We start from the raw sequence: 23,959 nt of genomic DNA, 5'->3' as shown, positions 1-23,959 counted from the left end.
CTCTTTTTGTTGATTCAAAGTTTTTTTTTCTATGGTTGATATTCATTGTTATCAATTGACAATTGACATTGAAAATAAACTCTATTGTTTAAATAGTATTATCATCATGTAATTAATACGTTGTTACCTTTTCTTTATTATTATCATTGATATTTACCTTGTAATTTGATTTACTTATTGTAATCATATCCCACTAATCTTTAGGTTACCCTGGATGAAAAAGGTTCATGAAATATTCTTTTTTTTGCAAAATCCAAAAGTTATTATGATAAAATTTTAAAATCTCCATTGGAAATGCTTTGAAATTACTTCGAGATTCATGTAAACAGTTATTGACAATATTTAATTGTCACGAAATTGAATGTGTTTATCTCGTGATGACATTTTTTTCATGATCATAATCAAAAATGATCACATTAATATTATAGACCAAAAGATGATAAAACTTTTTTCGGATTAGAATCGATTCTGTAAATAGATAATAATAATCATGCAACTCATCAAATTGTCACAATAAATTGTGATCACGTTTGTCTCATTCAATCTTAATCTGTATCACTTTTAATCCACCTAGAATTTGATCAAATTTAGATTCAAAAAGTTACCTACTAATAGACTTAATTGTTGATGAATATGTAGATGAGATAATGATTATTATGTAAACAATTAAAAGACACAAGATATTGAGTTGATAGTAAACAATACGTGATCTAATTAATAGGTGATTAGATTAAGAAGTTTTTATATTTTCTAATTAGTGAGAAAACTTTTCTTTCTCAATGTTTTCATGAAAAAAAAAGTGAATAATTAATGAATGTTGTTGATTGAATCACTTTTAATTGTTGACAGATAAAAGTAACAATTAGTTTACCAACATGATCCCAATGATATTGGTTATGGATAATAAATGGATTAATATGAAAGCCTTTACTTTTTGTATGATCACTGGAAAGTTAAATGATCCATTTAATCAATTTAATCTGTGATTCTAATCGTAGTGATTATTATTATTACTCTTGTGATAACGGTAAAGATGATGATGGTCATCAGTTTACCCTTTCTAATGGTCAAAAGTTTTACCCTCTCTTTTCATCACTAAGGATAAATGGACGAGATTTGTTATCTGGGTCATCGAGATACTTTTAATAAAAGGTAACTGGTCATCTGTAAGTTTATGGTGACAATTATTATTATGAAGAGATGGAGAGATGGAGAGATGATGAAATTAATAGTTGACAAATTGAAAGATTGATAAAATTGATTAATAGCGAATTTCAATTGATTTGATTTGATTAATTTATTTAAGTGAAAGGTGAATTTGTGAGTTGTTATTGTTTACCATCTAATTGGATTCATTTTGTTTATCATTTGAAAGGGAAAAAGTTAACTGTTAAAAAATTAACATTGATGATTTATTATCATTGTGATGATGATGATGATGATGATTATCATTAATAATCCATAAAGTTGATCATCTTTTAGCTTCCTTATTATTTACATGAGACTATTAATCCTACACCTTATTCATTGATGGTGGCAATTTAATCTTCATCTCTCTTCCTCTTCTTCCTTTATCATCATTCGTTTCTTGTTCCTCTTCCTTTGGTCTCTTTACACTTTCAACTTTGCACCTTCATATTTATCTTGATCATAATTCCGATTACATAAGGTTAAGTGACTTGAGTGATAATCTAGTGTATCGATAAGCAGATTAGCAATTAAACTAATCAGAGAAAAAGAAAATGGTTTTTGTTTAGTTTCTTTGGGTTGGATTATTTTAGATGATCAACAAAAGTGATTCAGTTTATTTAGTTTATCATCAATGTAAATCAAAGAAGAGAGAGAGAGAGAGAGAGAGAGAGAGAGAGAAAGTGAGAGTGGTAGAAGGAGAAGAAGAAGAAGAAGAGAATGAAGATAAATTTGAAGAAGATGGATGGAGAGAGAAGGGGAGAGTTGAGAGAGGAGAAAGGAGAGGGAGAAGAAAGAGAAAAGAATAAAAAAATTTGATACTTACCCTGAACTCGACCTGAGTTTTTACCCTTTTTTTATTCATCGAATGACAATCGAATCTTTTAGAACATTAACTCAATTGCAAAGAAGATTTTACATTCTAACCCTCGATTTAATTCCCACTTCCACTCGCTCTCACTCCCATTTCCATTTCCATCTTCTTTTCATATCGATAATGATCTTTGATGCTTTAAGATTTTCATTCATTATTCTGATTGAATATCATGTTGCTTGTTATTCAATCGCCTCGAGGTAACAAATAAACAGTAAAGAAATTGTAAGAAAATGAAATAATTTGATTCATTTTAATGTTAAAAGGATTAAGTCAATTGTCGTATCGCAATTAAGTTGATAACATTTAAACTCTTTCACTAAATTAAAAGTGGTTATCAAGAAAAAGTTCATTGATCAATCTACTTAATGGTTTCATCTTCTTTTTTCAACATCATTTTAATTTCTCTTGTAATATCAAAGGTAATAAGATGCAATCGAAAACAATTAGCCCTAAGGCTAAACTTCCATCACAACAACAATAACACTTAATCAATAAGATTTAGAGTAACAATCAACAACCAATTATTAATATATTGCAATACTTGATTGCTATTTGTTTATAATCAAAGTAAATGATTACAATTTAATTTCAATCTATGAATAAAAACTATTAAACTGATTCTCTCTCTCTCTCTCTCTCTCTATTTGTTAATTTGTTTGCTCTTCAATTGGATAAATTGTCAACAATTGATTCTTGACAATTTCTTCAATACTCAATTTCCTTGAGGGATTCAATTGATATTGGTGAGAGAGAGAGAGAGAGAGAATCAGTTTAATCCATTGAAATTAATTCAATGATTATCTGTTGATCCCTTGATTCTTAACCCAAAATCCAAGGCTCACAAAATACAAGAGGTGTTGGTGATTATCCCTGTAATTAGATTAATTGGATTGAATAGAAATCAGATCAACAAAAATAAAAGGTAAATCACAAGCCTTTTATTTTCCATTGTTATTATTTCATCTCATTTCCTGTTCCCTGTAAACTTCCTACGCTTGAGATGCGAGTGAAAGTTCATTGAATTGAGCCCCTGATACTTTTGATTGTTGGTGTAAATTAACCTTATCCATCTTGTCAGTTGACATTAACAATGGATAACAATTGGATTATTGTTGTATTATTAATGGTAAACAATTAACTCTGATAATGAGAGTGAACATTTGATTAAGAAAGTTGATTTTACAATCCAAATTAATAGGAACATGAAGTTAATTGTATCGATATATCAAATGTAGTGATTAACATAAGACAAGAGGAAGGAATTAATTTCAGATTTAATCAAAAAATTGACAAGAAAATGTATCAAATAAGATTAAGATAATTTCAAGGTAAAGGATTAGTTTATTAATTTAATCACATGGAAATAAATTAGCTAATCAATGAAGTGTAATATTGTAAATTCAATTATTTATTACATTAAATTCATTAATTTAATTTGTTTAATCACAATGATTTGTTAATCTAATCTAATTTACTTTTTTTTAACCTTTTTGATTGTTATAAATTGTTTACATTTATATGCATATAATCATAGAAGTGAACTAATTAAACCAAGTAATTTATTAATTGTAATTATGACTTAGATATTTACATTGTAACAAATATTGAATTTAATAAATTAAAGTTAATCCAGTGAAAGTTATGCAAACATAATGGTCATCATTAAGGGTCAGTAGGCTTTTGGCTTATTAATTTTTGGTGAATTTTAATTAATCCTCTCCAATGTATCTCAACAGTTAATTGTTGCAAAATTTAATTAACTTTGTCCATTTATATGTTTACTTTGATCTTGGAAAATTATTATAATAACTAATAGGAGAAGGAAAAAGTTTCACTTTTATGGTCAAACTGATATTAATCCAACAACATGATCACCATGAAGATGATAATAAAACTGACCAATGTAAGAAGCTAATAGTTTGACCAGTAATCATTAATCATTGGATTCGATGACATTGGAAACCTTATTATTATTAGAACACAAGTTGAGTAACAAATAACAATATAAATGATGAATGATTTAGACAACTGATTGTGCCAACGTTTAGTTAATCATTAACGCAAAGTGTCATAAAGATAATTAGCTTGATAAATATATTTTACAGTTCCAAACTGACCAACTTGACCAAGAGCGAGAAAACTTTTTCTTCCCTATCATAAGGTAAAAGCTTATATCATGTATATTATATTATACATTTGAATATAATTTTCTTATCATCACAATCACCATGGTCAAACTATTGTACATTTATTGAAAATGTAATCAATTATAATTGTTTGAAATGATCATCATCTTCATCTTCATCTTCATCATCATCACTCATACTATTGACACACAATTTAATCTAGATATGAAAATGAATATACAAAAGGTCAGTATGGAGACTCAGTCAACTGAATCTCTTGCTCTCATCTTGTTCATCATGATGATGGTCAGTTAATACATTATCATGATTGAAATTCACTTTGATTAATAATATTATTCAATGTAAAAGATTAACATTGAAAATCCAATTGCAAGTAAGAACTTTTTTTTAATCTTTTATTTTAGTTATTAATACATCTCCAGAGAAAGAGGGATTAAGAAGATCTTGTCAATAATGATCTCGATTGCTTATCATCCTCATCTTCATCTTCATCTTCATCTCCATCATCACCCTTAGTCTTTTCATGTCAATGAGATTAAATGGAAACAATTTAAAACTAAAATTCTCGTATCATTGTGATGATTTAAACCGCAAAAGTGATTAGTTAAACTTTCGCTTGATTACATTTCAATTGAATTGGTAAAAAAAAGCCAACACTTAATCGTGATCAACAATCAAATCTATGATTGTGATGATACAAATTGTACCATATGATTTTAAAGTTACATCATTTGTACAGTAAAAGAGAGAGAGAGAAAAAAGTTCTATAACAAAATGATCAACCAGTAATTCATCATTCTACTCAGTAAATTGCAAAATATCAAATAAATAATAATTTGCTAACATTTTAATCATCAGCATCCTCATCACTTTTCCTCTTCCTGTTATCATTTCTCTTTGTGTCGTTTTCCAAAGTAAAACCATTGTTATCATTAGACAATTTCTTTTTAATGATTAATTGATTATCAGCCATTAATAACAATGGAATAAAGGTCTTTGGTTAGATTACAACTTTTTCCAATTAGCTAATTAATCTTATTAACTAGCATTTAATTAGCTTCTCAAATAAGGGTAAAGAAAAAAGTTTCGAAAACTTTTTTTCTTTGTCACCGAGTAACATGAAACTTGAACGAGATTGACATTCTGTTTACATTTTGGATAATAAATATCCACAGGTATCATAATTATAGTTGATTAATCAGAAGCAAAAAGTTAATTGCTGTTGGAACAATTTACTTTAATTAGATCAATTTACGTTTTGCGATTATTGATCTACAATCAATTTAAAGTTGTGCCAATTTTTCTGGCAGATTTTACATGAATTTCAATGGAGATAAATTTGAAATTTAAAGTAGACTTTTTTTCCCTTTGCACTTTAACCATATCAAAAGTTGACCTTTCAGTTGCATTGATTCAGGAACAGAGTAGTTGCAATAGCATGATGATGAAGATGAAGATGATTGATGATGAATTTATAGGAAAGAATAAACCACAACAATAAATTAGAACATTTTCCATTTTTCGATTTTACATTAACAATAGAACTTTTTTTTTCTCTACTTCTTCTTCCTCTATTCCAATGGTTGTAGTTCCAATTTTTGTGTGTGTGTGTTTCCATATCAATCTATCATCTGATTATCAATATATGCACTTACCCTCAATGCTAACGAGCCCCTGGTAATATTCAATCACCACAAGAGGCTGCTTGATGTTGGCCTTTCAAATGCTGTAAAAGAAAAGGCTAGAAAGTTGAATCGATGAGAAGAAAAAAAAAATTCGAATTTTTTTTCTTCAAAATTTGTCAATTTTTAAGGTTCGAGTTTTTTATTTTTGTTACCTCCAAGAGGAAAACTATTATCATTCATTCAACAATCATCTTATATCAACAATCAATTGATTTTGTTGACATATGATGCTGATTATGATCAACAAGATGTAAAATAATAATTGCATATCAAGTGCGTTCAATATGGTGATTAGATGAAGATGTTGAACATTATGGATACTTGGACAATGGTCATTCATATAAATCTAATGTTGTTGAATTTTTTTTTAAAAACTTTTGTCTTTAGTTTAATAACAATTAAGAGTTTTAGATGAGTTATTGTAGGAAAAAAAAGTTGAATGAGTTTCTTTTTTGATTTTCTAAGCAATTAAATCCAGTTGTAAGCAAATTGATTCACTTTTCAATAGATATTCTCGAACTGACCGTGTGAATTATGACCATTGGAATAGTGTTTTTAATTACTTTTATTGCTTTCAATTTAGATGTTGATTGTTAATGACAACCGGTGGAAAAAATTACTCTTTGGTTTTGATGGGCTTTTAAATCCCACCGGTGGGTAAGTAAAAGTTTTACTTTGCTATCAGAAGAAACTGAAACCCTCTCATCGTCTTTTAAATGTAAATCCAATTCAGTGGTAATTCAGTTGACAAAAGCGATTAATTATTCCAATCGGTTAAATTCATTCGGGTAAATTGTCATTTGCAACCAGTAAAAGTGCAAACAAAAAAATCAACTTGACCATAAACAGTAATTATGGACAATTAACTAAATTAAACACTTACAATCACCTGTAATTCATTGGTTATTTATTGTTAATTGAATTTGATTAACTGTTGATATATCAAGTGAATAACATTGAAAATGTTATCATGTCGATGATACATTTATATTATATAAATTTGTGACAATTAAACTGTGCAATTGATGATATGAAACAATTAATTTCAATCGCTCATTCAACCGTTAATCACGTTAAATTACATTCAAACAAATCAATCAACAATCAGTTAATCAAAATTGAAAATCCTCTTAGGAATTGCTAATAAAATTACCACTGATTAAGTATTTATATTGATAATCATTAAAGTAAAATTTTCCAAGATTTCCATCTTAACAATTAACACTAATTAAAGATATCAGGTAACAATCAACACGATTACAACAATTTAAAGGCGTTTCCGTAAACCTAAATTGTTATTAAATCAAATTAACAACATGACACAAAAAAAACAAGTAACTGAATCAAAATTGATTTGGTTTCCATGGATTTAATCAATATTAAATCATTCAAATTGTGTAATTTGATTTGATATTGATTGTTTTCCTATTCATCTCTTGATCAATAATGATTATGATTGTTGTCTCGTGTTAATCCATGATTACAATTGAATTAAAAATTGATGATTGTTTCTAATCAAATCCCACGATAATTGTGATAATATTACAAAGTTTACAATTTATAATCTAATCACAATCTAAATCTAATAAAGTACATGAGAAAAAAAATCCAACAATCATAATGACAATTAATTATCATGTTAATCATGGAAAGTTCATAAGAAAAAAAAACTTCCGATCAAATCAATTATTGATTAAATTGTAACAATTTAGAGTTTACACTCATTTGATTTAACTGATTTTATTTTTCTCCTTCAAATGAATAATAATAATCTGCAGTAATGATTATCACCAATGTCTGATTACAATTAAGTGTTATGGTGGATTATGATTAACTGCAAGTTTCCTTGTGGTGGTTAAAGTTACAATATTGTTACAATCAATTGTATACCCTTATAATTATGAGACAAACACACTTACAAACATATATAGAATTGGATTAATGTTTATTATTATTATTGGAAACGGAAATAAACAACTTTTATATGTTTATATCAATCTACACATTCATATATATATTTATATAAATATGGAAATGAAAAACTCACGCTTATTAGCACGTGCAACGAGCTGTACGTGGCATTTTCTTCATTCAAATTTTATCAACCTTGTTAATATTAACATACATACTCTCTCTCTCTCTCTCTCTCTCTCTCTCTCTCTCTCTCTCTCTCTCTCTCTCTCTCTCTCTCACTCACTCACTCTCTACCACCCACCCAACCTCAACTTATGCCTTTTCCTTGAGATGAACCGACCCTTACACTCACACATTTAAACTTTTCATTGATACATTTTATATTTACTACTAATACTGTTTGTGAACAGGTTAAAAAATTATTAACACTCACACAATAAATTATCATTGATCGTAAATGAAAATACAAATATCTGGTTAATAAGGTTTCAAGTATTATCTTTTAGATGGATTTTCATTGTTACTATTAATCATTTTCATTGATTCAAAATGATAAACATCAAGTGATCAGGAAAGGAAACGGAAATTGATCTTAAGGAGTGTCAATGAAAATGATCATCTGATCATCATATTTACAATCTTTATCATTCATTTATTATCATATAGCCATTGATAAGCTTTTTAAATTGTTGTAATTTAAATGGTGAAAACTATACAATTAACATTAATGATTAACTTTTAGTTTTCATTTTCTTAGCCTTTTGATTGGGCGGCAAATTCAATTTAAGTTGATTATTATTTTCGCTCCTTCAATAGCAATATTGATACGCTCGGAATGATATTAATCATAAAAGTGTGACTTATTAGTCTACTAATTATATACCTTTGATATTATACCTTTGACACCTGGAATATGATGATTAAAGCTCAATATATATTGACGATGATGATAAACAATCAATTGATGATGATATTGATAAGATGATCCAGTAAAACCGGATGATAAATAATAGCAATCTAAATTCAATATCAATCATTTATCAGACAATTTAATCAACTATTAACCATTACTTTGATTAGTACAGGTAAATAATGATAATCATCTTCATTTGTTTTACTTTTTCTGGATCATCATTTTTAATCATAATCATAATCATAATTGTTATCCATGAATAGAGACACAAACATAATCATTGAAATGGTTCATTGATTTGAAACTTTTTCGGTTCCAATTATTTTCTTACTAATTCATCACTTAATATCATCATCAACATCAACATCAACAATTAATTGATAACAATTTAGTTTGGCAAAAAATTTTTCATTTTCATTTTTACTAATTCACCAAAATCAACAATCAACACGCAACATGATTAATATTTATTATCATTAACCAATTAAGATGATAATGATTATCATATGGGTTTGATTATTATCATGGTGATTATCATAATCATAAATTGTTTGACAAAAATTAAAACAACCAACCTTAAATTAATGATTAATCAATGACAATTTAATATTTTATCAGAAAGAAACACAATTTCAAGTAAATGTACCAAATGATTAACTTTTTGTATCAAAATCAATCAGCACAGTTTAGGATCAGGTTATTAATTATTCACATTGATTAGTGGATAGAAATGTATAGATGATATTAAGAGGGAAGTTTATCACAAGCCTCTCTCTCTCTCTCTCTCTCTCTCTAACGGTAAATCCCTTGTTGATGATAATCAATAATTTGTTAACTCTCCTTAATCTCAACTTCAATCCTTATTCATGTTCCAGTGTTGATAACATGTGATTATTAGATTAGAGTCAAATATTGAATTGGGTATTAACTTTAGGGTAATTAAATTAACTTGATTACAATTTACTACTTCCTATTTTTTTATCCGTTGTACTAGTTAATAAAAGTTGATTAAAGTCAATTAGTGTCATAATCAAATAAAAAAGAGGCTAATCATTAGCTCAAGATTATGAATATATATGGATTATGAGAGTGATTAAAGGTATTGAACTTAAAGGGATAATGATCATGTTGATGATGGTAATAAAATTATCTTCAATTTATAGAGAGAGAGAGAGAGAGATGAAAAGAGTTCTAATTCAAATTTCAAAGTGTTCCAAATTACTTTTAACAATAATATCATACACAGGGAGTGATAGTGATGATAGAAGAGGGAGAATAACATTTTACTAAAGAAAACATTGTTCTAAAAGATGAAATTAAAGATGACAAGGAAAAGGAGGAAGATGAAAAGTGGATCATGTATGAATATTATTAATAGAATAATATTTTTCGATTGATTCGTTTTTCCATCATCTTCCTATTTGATAGTTTTCAATAGAATCCAATCGAGCTCAGCATATACATGCTAGAACTTTTCTCTCGAATTCTATGTTCAAATCTTTCGATTCTTATTTTCACCTATAGTATCAATCCCATTTCTACTCCCAGTCTCTCTCTCTCTCTCTTGGATAGGATCTAGGGAGTCACTCTTGGGATGATAATGGTCACTCATAAGATATTATGTTATTAGAACATGAAATTATAGATTTTTCCACTATGGAATATATTTGAATGTGGTCAGATGATTTAGGGAAAATTTAAGGTTTCAACTTGTCAAATAATCATCAAAATGTCTCATTTCCCTTTCTCTCTCTCTCTCTCTCATCTTCAAACTCCTCTGTGTAAATTGATCAACTCTTTTGTTACCCTTTCCAATGATTATCATTATAATTGTACCATCACATTCATATTCATCAATTTCTCTTCCTCATCTCATTTAATTTCAAGTCACTCAAGATAAAACTTACCCTTTGCCTTTTTATGAGCTTGTAAACTGTCAATTATAACTCGTTCCCGTTTGATTGGCAACTTGAATATCTCTCTCTCTCTCTCTCTTAATAACCATGAGGCTACTCAGAATCACCATTGACCTCAACTCAAATGTGTAAGTCTGATGACAGTGATGATAGTCTTGACCATATCTCTCTCTCCCTATTCGCGTGGTCAAGCTTTATTATCAGTATGCTTATTAACAAGTAACCTTTTCAAATGTTTTCACAGTCCAGTAAATTGACCTTTAACTTTGATATAATGTCATTGAGTAGTTGAGACAGTTATCCCTCCCCAATCCCCTGAAATGCTTGATATTTGTTGTTGTTTTTTCCCTTGTCTTTTGATGTTCCATCTCCAAGTCCATCCTACCAACTTTTGACCATTGGCCATTCAAAATTCAAGGAACACAAATATTTTTGTTACGCTCAAGCCAAAGATTAGTGGGGAGGATTCAGGATTATACATAAATTGTACTTTATTATTAATGAGGCTCATTTGATACGCTACTCAAACAAGATCACTGAATCAACTTATGAATGACAAATGTCAAACAATCAACTGATTGTAACCAAAAAATTCAACAAAAAAAAATATAGTAACAAATGAAAATTGTGTAAAAAAACAGTAAAAATATCAATCATTTCCGTAAACTAACATCTTACACTGTAAACTAATTGTTGAGTTAATCACTTCTATTGTAATAGCTTATTTATCATTGATAATTGGTAATAACAATTCTCAGAACTGAAGCAATTAAAGCAATTGCAATTTGCTCAACAATAAGTTGATTCAATGTAACAAAATTGAAATTATTTGTACTTTGCAATATGCAAAAGTAATAAAAAGTAAAAGTAAATTATTAAATAGTTGATTGTAAATAATCAAAGGGTTCACAATTTACTAAAGTTAATGTTTACAGAATCCAAATTGTTACAATTGAACATTAATTTTTTTTCTTCGGCGATAAAAAAGTTCATATATATAATTAGGGACATTGTTAACCCTTTGATTGTTATTATCATGGTGACAATTTAGTGATAGTGTTTTTTTTAACTCATATTCAGCTATTCAATTGGAGTGACTGGAGAAACCATAATGTTACATAAGATGAATTGAGCCAAAGGGGTTATCAGGAAGCGAAAGGATTAAGAGGTGGAGGAGGAGGAGGAGGAGGAAGACCCACCCTGTCCCTTAATGTTGTGTAAAAAAAAGGCAATAAAAGGTTAATTATTTGAATTGAAATTGATCATTAATGTAAGTTTGCATTTGAAAATTCAATTGAATTGCAAACAATTTACTTGGTGGAGGACAAAAATACTCAAATTATTGCAAGAGACCATTAAGATGCTTGTTAATCGGTTGATCATTTATGAGTTTTACTTTTATAACGGTAAATGTTTATCCCAATTAATTGTGTGGGGATAATTTTAATTTTCCCATTAATTAACAATTCAGTAAGATAATCTTTAATCACTGTAACTAATTACAATTGTAGATCCAATTTATCATCTAAATGGATAAACTCATTTACCTCTTCATCTGCTTCCATCTATTGTCAATTTCACATTCTAGTGTAGTTACAATGCTGTTTGTCAGATGGCAGCACCGAACAGAAAATCTGTTGAACCAGAATTTGAAAGTTTATTTTGTCTGATGGACCATCAGTAATGGTCAATTAAAAGAAGATATTTATTAACAATAACCTTTAAACTTTACAACATAAACGTAATATTTATTATTATGGGGAGAGTGTTTAGTTTGTATGAGATCGGTTGAATTACAATTACGAGGTTAATTGTTACATTGAGAGATCGATAAAGTTACAAAGATTAGTTTTAATTGTTTGAATGTGGGATTAATAGTTTTGTGTCTAAATTTGTGCTCTGCTATTAATTTGATTTTACTGTTGAGATTTAAATTGTTGTTGTTTTTATATTGTTTTGGTGCTTTTAAATTACTAAAAACAAACATTGTTTGTATTGTGTGAGGTAACATTTAATTTTAGATAAACAATATAAAGGGATTATCAATGGCAAAAGGATTATAATAACATTTAAGTTGATTATTATTTTTCTTGGACATTTGGATCAAAAGTTTTCGACTGTTTTTGAAGTTTGGTTGATACAGATTCGGTTTGTTGTTCCTCAAGACTTTGTGATCTTGAAGGTGGACGACCTTGTGCATGGGTCAGTTTTTTAGGTGTCAATGGTTTGACCAGTGGTGAATGAGTGATGGGATCGGTTACATTTTGACCTGTAGAAGATGTTGTGGCCAATTGGGTTGGTAATTCTGTTGTTGGTATAGTTGAAAGTTGAACAGAAGCAGTTAAAGGTAACCCTGTAGGTACCATGGATGAGGCTACACGTAGAGCTGTAACTGGTGGGGTGGGTACAGTGGTGGTAAAGGTTGAAGGTGTTGAATGTTCCGGGAAAAAGGCAAACATGGACTGTTGTTTTTTCAACATTTTCTGCTTTGGTCCAGCGGGTTTATTGCTTAGTCTTAAGAGGCGATTATAGTTACGATCGTTTCCCGTTAAACTTGATGTGACCCCTGTACCATCCCAAATGATACCCGCTGTGGCAAGATTATCACGAGATCCCATCGGTGATCCAGTATTGGCCTGAAGAGCGGATATTTTCCTGAAATCATCAATACTAACACCTCGGTGAAGTTGATCCCAGCAAAATGAATCAAATGATTGCTCTCGTTTAAGATTACCACGACCAACCAATTTACGATTTGCTCCTACAATTAAAAGTAAATTAGTTAATCATACATATTGGAAATAAGTATTTACTATTGTGAATAATCAATAAAATTTATTACCTGTTAGGAAACTTTTAAGGTGCGATGATAATTTATCTTCATTGGGTGTTCCCGGAAGCGGAAGGTCAAGTGTCATAGTTTTGGCTGGATTATTATGAAACTTGATGATAGGAAGTAGATTATTATTTTTTAATTGTACAACAATTTGATTTAAACTTAAACTTAATCCGATATGGGAAATTGTGTGATGAATATCAACCAGAGCGATTCGTTGACCAGTTTCAAGTGCATTCCAGGCCATTATTGTATTATCCTCGGCTGCAGAGATGGCAACTCGACCATCAATTGACAGTTGAACCGATAAAATTGTCGCAGTGTGTCCAGTAAGTGTAAAGGTTACATTACCTGTGGTCGTATCCCAAACAATTAGATTACAATCTTGTGATCCAGAGACAACCATTGATTGGATTAATGGAGCCGAGGAGACACATGATATTGGCTCTTCATGACCAACAAGTACTTGGGTCAGTTTACCGGTGGACACTTCCCATACCTTTAATGACATATCTTGTGAACCAGTGATAATTGTTGACCCATCGTAGGTACAAGTGTAACATGTTATCGGTTCACTATGAGAAACTGATTTCTCAAGATCGGGTTCATAAACTGACCAATATCGTAAACTGGACACAATTAAACACAAAAAAAAACAATAACAATTAGACAATTTCAAGTAAAGGTTAACCAAATGAATCGATAACAAAATCTATCAGGTAACCTAACAGAATGAGAAACTCAAGGTGAAAAGGTAAAGGTTAAATAGTAATGATAAGCTTGTCAAGATATTATTTACATGGTTAACCTAAAGATGCCAAAAATTAGGATGATGACGTATTACAAAGATGAAAAGAAGATGATAAGACGATGAGAGTAGACAAAATATCCAAATATCTTTAATGATAATATAAGATTTACCCTTAGGCTAAAATCTGGTTGAAATTTTATTGATCGCAATGATATTTGTATCCCTCATTCACTCATTCACTTACTCACTTATTCTCAATGCTTATTATTCAGCATTTCAACAGAAAGATCAAAATAATATCATGTTATCTTATTCTTGTCTTGGAAAACTTGATGACTTTTATACCCAAAGAGATGTACAGTTAGAAAGAAAAACTTTTCCAAAGAATCTTCTTTTTACCCTAAGGTAATATTATCAACCTCTTTTAAAGAGGAAACATCATCAAGAGATTTTCAACACGAAAATTGAAACCAACATGATGTTATCATTTCATGAGAATGGTAAATGGATTCGTTTCTTTCAATTTCTCTCATTGTTCAACTTTCGATTTTAAATTCAGAACTTTTCTCTTTCTTTCTTTCTTTCTCTTTGATTTTCAAATTGTTGATGTTGGTTTTATATATTCATCATTACCCTTTTCCACTTGAATAACTATAATGGTGATTAAATTGATTTTCTATTGCAATCATTGAATTTCTCACCAGTAAAAGGTAAACTTTATGTTCACCATCATGAACAGAATGATTTCCATGATGAGATTGATTGAATTTTCTTTTCAATTCAACATTTGATTTGAATTTTACTTCTAACTTTTCTCTCTTTACCTCTGTTCAAGTTTGGTTTTAGATACGATTCAATATTCAGATTGAACGATTCATGGAAACTTTGAATACTCATGAAATTATGAACATGTAAATTTAGAATTAGAGTTAATCAAATTTAGATGAAAACTGTTGATGCTTTCATTTTTTTCCCCTGTATAATTACAATTGATTTGGAATTGAAATTCAAACTCAAAGTTTGCAAAGTAGATTAAATTGTGATAAGTGTTTAATAGTGATAACAATTTAATGGAACGAGATTAATTCAAAACTGATTGACTTGAAAATCTTTTGTCAAAGGATTAACAGGATTAACGATTAGGTGTTTACTCTGAATTTATATCAATTCATGGCTATCATGAGATATTGATGAAACCGCTTTTTTTTAACTTCACAAATTGAGTTTGAAATTAATTCATTTCAATTTAACTCATTAGGTATTGTCAAAGGTTTTTACTTTGAGTGGTCACTTACCTGTTATCATTTTTACCGCCAACTGAAAATACCGTGTTACCAAACATGTTGACCATGTTGACCGTTTTAACCGTACTGACCAGAGTGTTACCTGTATCGGCTTTCCAGAGGCGATGACAGCCAGAAGTGTCAACGGAAAGTATTCGTCGAGAGTCATTGCTAACAAAAATTGAGGTCAATGGACTTGAGTGGTCAGTGTAAATGAAAACCTTCAAACCAAGGGTTAGTGACCATACACGGATTGATTTATCTTCCGATCCGGAGACACAGAAAAAACCATTTGGTGAAAAGGTAACACAGGTTATGGAACCAGAGTGACCACAAAGGGTTGCATGAGTTTCACCAGAGGAAAGGTTCCAAACTTTGACCAGAAAATCTCGAGAACCTTTTAAATTGTTGTAATAATAACAGTTAATCAATATTGTAATGTTATTAACTCTCTCTCTCTCTCTCTCTCAGCCTTTTTGTTGAGATTATAATAGTTGATCATGAGATGAATTGAAAATGATTTCGAGAAAAGTAAATCAATGGTAATTATCAGCTTAATCATCACCATTATGATGTTAATCACTTTATCTGACCAGAATTTTAAATCACATCTATTGATAATGATAACTAAATTAGCTAATTATTTCTCAATAGTTGTAACATTTAGACAATCAACTCACTCACAGATAACATTATCAATCTTGAAAATGAATGCAACTGATTAAGAAGTTATCAGTAAAAATAAATCAAATTGTTAAGGTAAAATCCATGAGCACAACTTTATAATCATTAATTTACCTTTGAAATCAATAATCAATTAAACGTTAAAAAAATTATCTATTATAAAAGTGCAACAACTAATGATAACTAACAAATTAATTAGTAACAATCAATTCAATTAAAAGTAAACATTATGTGAAAATGGGCAGAAAAACGATAACATGAAACAAGATTGTTAAAAAGTGTAACTCAACAATTAGCCTGAAGGGATGTCAATATCAAATAGAGAGAGAGAGAGAAAGTAAAACAAAGTTCATCCTCATGAAAAGACCCCTGAACTTACCTGTAACTGCATAGGTGCCATCCCTTGAAACTGACAGACAGGTAATTGGATCAGAATGTTGTTCAAACTTTTTCACCTTCAGGGAAGATGAGCGAGAAGAGATATTTGTACAAGAGTCTTGATCACCTGAACGATTAGATTGGGTCAAAGATGACCTTCCAATGGTACGTGAATTAGTTAAATTTGCATTTAAAGTTGTCGTTGATGATGAAACGATCGCAGTTGAACCATTGGTTGGAGCAATTAAATTACCATTATTATTATTATTAACCGAAGCATTTAAATTTACCTTATTATTATTACCATTAACACTATTATTTATAATATCATTATTATTAACATTGTAGTTACTGTTGTTGGTGTTGATACTTGATGTTGTTGTTGTGGTTGCATTGAAATTAAGGTTAGTATTATTATTATTAAGGTTTATATTGGTATTGTTATTTGGTTCATTGTTGGTGATATTATTTGCTGTTGATGATGATGAATTTGCATTGATATTTGTTGATGAATTAACAATTGATGCGGATGTTGTTGCATACAAATTAGATACTGGACCAGAAGAAACACCTAAAGAAGATTCAACCTTTTTTCGAGCATAAAAGTTCCAGATTATTATTTTTGATGTTCCACAGGTAAGTAAATATTTATCACAAGGTTGACTTATGATGGAAGTTATCATATCCTGATGAGAGGTGAGAGTTTGGGTCAAATGGGCAGAGTGGACATCGTAAATGTGTAACTTTCCATCACCGGTTCCCAAAATGGCTCGACTTGAATCCTCAGCAAATTTAACATAACTCACAATGGAATTGATTTGATGTTCCTAATAAAAAGTAAAATAACAAAAAAGGATAAAAGAGAAAAATAAAAAAGATTATTCAAAGTTGCAATATTATGATAACATGATGATTATCAATTTCCAACTGAGAGAAATGAAAAGTTTTCCTGCAATTTCAATGGGAAATTATCATTACAATGGTTTGAATTTTTTTCTTCACATTGAAATCTGAAACAATAGACGATAAAACTCATGACATGTTTACTTAACTTCTTATATATACATGTTATCATTTCATGATGATGATCATGTTTGAACAATGAACAGATAACATGGTGGAAAAAAAGTTCACCATGGAACAAGTAATATAACCTTTAATATCGAGTGTTTCTTTTTACATGAAACTGAGTATCATGTGTATCAAGTTCAATGACTTTGCAAGTAAACAGAATCAGCTAATTAATTACAATCCCAAGTCTAATCATATGAGAATCTTATATATTTATTGCATCGCCTAATTAATGGCATTTTCTTAATTATTTTTCCCTTCAATTCTAAATGAATGAAGGATCAAAGTGAAACATGAAGGGTACAATCATGTAGAAGATGAAATTTATGAATATTATGTATACAAAAGGTTCACATGAACACAAGGTTATGACAGGATAACCTTTGAACCATTAGAAAAACAATTGATAAGACAAAGGAAATGTTAATAAACAGACAGGTAAATATGATTATCTATTAGTATATTGATTGAATATTTATCGTGTACTTTTCATTGAACATTTCAGGGTAAAAATTTTTACCATGAAATGAGAAATGTGATAACCTTATATTAGCGTGATAATCAAACAAATTGAACCCAAATTTAATCTCATAGAATCCATCATCTTGATCCAATCCCCTTTAGAATTTATAATATTTCTTCCCAGAATTTTGTTTCTCTCCTCATCTCAAGTTCAAACCATACAATCATGAGAATGATAAACAAATCGAGACAATTTCCTGATACTAATTCTGGTAGCAAATGAAATGAAAACAAAATACAAATATTATCATTATAATGAAAAAGTTTTCTGCAAACTTTGGAAACAGATGAATACCCACCCAAAGATTTTCATTATACATGAGTATTGATGGAAACGTAATCTAATATTGAAGATATAATAATATGTGTCAAGAATGAATGTTATCATGATTATCATGGGATAAGAAATTCTGATTCAAGGTAATGATAAACATGATTATTAGCTGATGAGAAAACAAATGACACTGATCTTTTTATCTTATCATTATTGTATCATGATAACCGATCATCATCATAGTAATAAATGAATTATCATCTTTTTAATCATTCGGCATCATCATCATCATGAAGAGCTGATGATGATGCTCATCCAGTTTCGGTTCTTTAATTTCATTTTGACAGAATATCATCGTGATGGTCAATTTCTATTGAGTCTATTGGTTTACTTTTCCAATATATTTAAATTATTTTCTTTTCATCTAAAACAAAGTTCAAACTTCGTGCTGAAACTTCATATCAAACTGACTCTATCTTCATGTCATCAGGTAAATTATCATCATCATCAACTGATGTTACAAAATGCTAACTACATCTTGACACTTTTTCTTGTTCATCTTGATGGGAAAAAATTAAGTTTTTACCTCAACAATTTTCCTCTAAATTGTTGTACGATTAATCTGATTACATGAGAGGCAAAAAAGTCAACATCAGTCATTAAGAGAGGGAGAGAAAGTTCAACTTAATGATTATAATTCTGTTTGAATTTATTAACTGAACAGGTAGATACTCATTTTCCTCATGAAAATTATTCAAAGAGTTGAGGTGGAAAAAAACTCCCAGCAGATAGTTTCAGCTAAAGAGGCAAAATCAACAAGAGTGACAATGTTTTTCCTGATTGTCTGACTCACTCCTAATGAATTACTTGACCTACTTTTCACTTGTCCAGTCTAATATGTTATAATATATTATTATATTTCTTACTTCTGTTGACCAGTTAGTATTTAAAGAGCAAAGGAAATCAAATATAAGTGTTGAGAACCTCATCAAGGTAAAACAATAGACCTGAAGATTATATCAACATCATCATTCCTCCTAATCTTCATCACAAAGTGTCCAGTTACGATTGTCAAAGTGCTCTGACCATGCTATGATTATTACAGTTTACTAGAAATACTAACAACTAAAAAAAAGGTCATGACCGTCACCTTAGAAATCAATTAAGAGTTTCATTCAGTATGATTAACTGGAAAAAAAACTCAGTGATTACACAGAATTCATGAGGAAAACTAATTATCACAAGTACAATTAAGGTATGAGGGAAAGTGAACAAAGTAAATGAACTTGAAATGATGAGAAACACTCAGTATATCTCATCATCATCATCAGCATGGAAAGATTCATGTCAGAATAATGATTCTTGGCTCAATCAACTTCGTGAGATTTGAGAGACTTGAACACAATGAACACAATTTATTCTGGTGAAAATTTCACATTCAAACTTAAACAATACCACCAACACTTAAGTTAAATGTTACCTGAAAATTAATGATGATAAAAACAATGATTAACTCACAACCGACTCAATTTTTGATTGATTATAATCGTGATTCATATTGAAATTACACTTTTACCAGAATAATGGTTTCATCATCAACCCACCAAATGATGATAACCAATTGATTATCAGTTCAATTAACTGATGGAAATTTTTACTTCCATCATCAAAATGTATTAAACATATATATATGTATGGAAAGAGTTAATAGTTAGCTAATTGTTCATCATGTACCCTGAACATTTATGATTCAATTAAGAGATACAATGGCTAAGCAATAAACTAATGTAATATATTATAACTAATATATTAATAATGTAAGATTTTATTCTGACTTGAAAAGTTGAGGTAAAAGTTTCTCATGGAAAAATATTCAATCCCAATATTCTGGTAAACTTTTTACAATAAAGTTATCGATAATTACCTTTGTTAATAACGATTTCTTTTTACCTTTAGAACTTTTTTTCACTATTTTCGAGGTTTTAATTCATTGTTATCATTAATTCATAATGAATTATTGATCAACCAACATGAATTTATTTTGAATCGTTAACATTGTTAAAGTTTGAAGCATAACTATTAAGATACTGACGATATTGATAATAATAAAGAGACCGATAGATCGGTTGAATAAAATTGTGAGGTTAAGTAATAAGCTTCATTTTTTTCTCGACTGTTACCTAGATAACTGAATAAGCTTTTCTAGTAACCAGGTAAGGGCAAGTTGTTGATATTCAATTTGGGTTACAAGGAGTTGCAATGATAATAATTGGTTTGATTTAGTTTTCTTATCCATGAAATCTGATGAAAGGGAGGGAAAAGAGGAAGTTTGAAAAATACTTACTGATAAAATATGAACTTCTGATCCTGTTATTAAGGATCTTATGTGAACCTTATTATCCTCCAGGGCAAGCATGAGGAAAGTTGAATCCATTGAAATGTCCATGTGAAGTATTGCTTTGGGTAGGAAGATTTGATTGAGAACACAGAAACTATCCAGAGACCAGATTGTTACTGAACAATCGGTTGACCCAGTGGCGAAAATATCATCATCAGAATTAACTTTGATACATGTTATCATACCACGATGATGCTCCAGTCGTCCAATTAGAAGGCCACTTTCTAATCGTACAACACAAACCGCTCCAATCTCAGAGCCTGATAAGATGAACTCTTCATTATGAGTTATCGCTGTGCACAAAACTCCAGCTACATGGTGACTGTATTAACATTAGAATCACCAAGTATTCAGCCAAAAAGAGAAGATGAAAACAAAAGGAAAACATGATTAATCAAATAAATTGAAATTATTTGAAAAAGAAAACAATTGTTTTCATCATCATGAAAGATAAACTCAGGTTCATGATAACATCATTAAAATTTATTGTCTCTCCTGTTGATGACTTCATGTCATCCAAAATCATGTTGACCCAACAATGTTGGTGTTGAATTTTCTGGTGATTAATTATCTAAACATGATAATATCTGATCAACAACCATCAACACTCCCCATGGTTTTATAAGGTGATTATACTATGTAAAGGTCAATAAATATAATATCAAACTGATGGTAGACCAGAATATTCATAAAAAGGAATTCTATGATAATTCTGGATTGATTTTCATGAGAGATAATCTGAGTTTTAAGAAGATTTTAAGAAATTCAAACCGATCAACTTACCCTAATCGGTATCTCATGTTACATTCAATTTCACCTTCCGTGTCAATTTCCCATAAGATCACAGAAGTATCCTCGCTACCTGTAACCAGATAACGTCCAGTCGAGGAAATATCTAGGCACGTAATGGTTTCTCGGTGACCTATGGTCAAGCAAAAAGAAAGAAGCAAAAAAAAACCAATAAATTTTCGTATTCAATAAACGTCCAACAACAACAAAGTCCAAGTAAACATAAGCCTGGAAAAAAAAGTTTTAATCAGCTGATTGGACAAATTAAATTTCCTTTACCTATTCCCAACCTTTCAATTTGAGTTGATTAAGTCTTGATTATTTTTGTTGTATCTTAAATCAACATCATCAACAATTTAATCTAATAATATTATTGTAACTTGAAATGATTAACATTTAATCTGATTATGTAAAAAGTAAAATTTTCAACTTTATATTTACTTTTTTTTTAATGTTAATAGTGTTTGGTTATCATCAAATTGGATTAATTTGATTGTGATTAGTTAAAAAGTCTTACCTTCGATCGATTTAATTAAAGTTTTTGAAGCAAGATTAAAGAAATGAAGTAACTTTTTATTGCAAAAGATTAAATTCTGATGGTCACTTGTTAAGGTTGCACGGGTTATCGGAAATGGACATGATATCACAGAGACTTGCATTGGAAGAGGTAAATGAAGCCATGAGTTAATTGGTATTAACATGGGACCAGGATAACGAGAACACCAATTAACTGTATCGCGAACAAGATTCTCAAGGTATTTAGATTCAAAGAAACGGCTTATCGGTGCACAGGCTGGACTATTATTATTATTATCTTTATTATTATCATGGTTATTTACATCTGTCGGACTTTTGGCCATCAATTTTGAGCCGATTGTGTTTACTGATAATCCACTTGTTGATTCTGCTATTGCAGCAGCAAAAGGTCTTAACCATAAAAGTATCTCAATTGATAATTGGTCAGTATTTTGAGAGACAATGTTGACCGATTGTTTGGTCATATGGTATAAAAGATCAACTTCCCAATCAATGATTCGACCACGAACCAATTCCAATACTGATCGATAATATGAAATTGATGAACTTTGAACTGCGGACATCATGAAGTCAATATTAAGAAGTGCGTTAGCCTTTAATTTGTATATATCGATACACGAAAGTAAATGGAACCAAAGTTCATCGATTTCACGTAACATGTCCGACGAAAGGTCAGATCGTAAATAGCTCTTGTCAATTTGAGAATCACGATTAGCAAGAACCTAAAAAAATTAGAAAATAGAGAGACAAATTAAATGATGATAATCTTTGAAGAAATTTAATTCTCTGTATTGAATCCTCATGGAAAAGTAAACGAAAGTTTCAACTGAAAATAGAAACACTATTGAGTGAGAATTCAAAAATCACTATTAAAATGTAATGATAATATTTCGTTATCTAATTAGGTTGTTATTATTTCGTAATGTATCATGATGATATCATAATAATCTCATCGATTATCTGAGAATTGGAGAAAATCAAAGAATTATTAAGAAAAATATTAGAAAAAGTTGAATAAGAAAATTATGTTGATAAAAATATTCCAATTTTTTATTCACAAAAAAAACAGAGCAAAATAAATAATAAGATGATCATCATGAGTATTTGGATTGTTCAGAGCAATGAATATCTAGAAAATTTGATAAGAAAATCAAATCAGAAAATGAATCATCTTAACCCATGGTCTCTAAAGTGAAATTCTTGATTCTGATCATGATAACATATTTGAATTGGAAACTTTTTTTATTTCGTTGGAAGAGCAGAAAAGTTCATACATTTTACTATTATCTTCATCTTAAAGATGATGAAAGAAAGAGAAAAATAAGAAAGATCATATTTTATCATCATCTCCCTTTTTTTTTCCTCATCTTCTCTTATTCTTCGCTAAAAAGGTTAAGATGAAGATTATCATGGAAGATAAATAAAAATAATAATAGAATAAAAATTCAATAGACTTTATCATAATCTTGGAATGAAAAGTAATATCAGATTAGCGTGAATTGATAATCTCAGCATCGATTCTTATCAAACTTGCACTTTTCTCTTACTAATTTCGACTTCTTCTTACTTTGAGTAAATTTTTCATCTTCTCTTTGAAAAAAACCTGAAGAAGAAGAAAAAAGTTCAATACCAACAGAGAAACATGATAAGAAGAATAGAGAGAAAAAAACTGAAAGGAAACTTTATCCTTTTTCTCTTTCAGAACTTTTTTTTTCATTCTCATCACCATGTCATCCATTACCTTCAACATGAAATCTTCCTGACTCAAATTAGAAAAGAAAGGGCAAAAGAAAAAG

General features: G+C 29.5%; 1 protein-coding gene across 1 annotated transcript in view; it reads right to left on the bottom strand.

Moving 5' to 3' along the window:
* Positions 1-12,301: 12,301 nt before the first annotated feature.
* Positions 12,302-23,959, bottom strand: part of LOC128393275 (uncharacterized) — a 49,121-nt gene continuing 37,463 nt past the window's right edge. Inside the window, exons 2-8 of the mRNA XM_053353415.1 lie at positions 22,144-22,885; positions 21,621-21,759; positions 20,784-21,159; positions 16,574-17,399; positions 15,523-15,907; positions 13,483-14,105; positions 12,302-13,401 (exon numbers count right to left, since the gene is read on the bottom strand). Coding sequence (XP_053209390.1) covers positions 12,722-13,401; positions 13,483-14,105; positions 15,523-15,907; positions 16,574-17,399; positions 20,784-21,159; positions 21,621-21,759; positions 22,144-22,885 — 3,771 coding nt within the window. The 3' untranslated portion in view covers positions 12,302-12,721. The remainder of the gene's footprint in view (positions 13,402-13,482; positions 14,106-15,522; positions 15,908-16,573; positions 17,400-20,783; positions 21,160-21,620; positions 21,760-22,143; positions 22,886-23,959) is intronic.

The sequence above is a fragment of the Panonychus citri genome, unplaced genomic scaffold (genome assembly GCF_014898815.1).
Source record: "Panonychus citri isolate SS breed McGregor unplaced genomic scaffold, ASM1489881v1 Contig00138, whole genome shotgun sequence".
In the NCBI taxonomy this organism is placed as follows: Eukaryota; Metazoa; Arthropoda; class Arachnida; order Trombidiformes; family Tetranychidae; genus Panonychus; species Panonychus citri.
The sequence above is the reverse complement of the archived record's forward strand: the minus strand, read 5'-3'. Positions and strand labels throughout refer to the sequence as shown.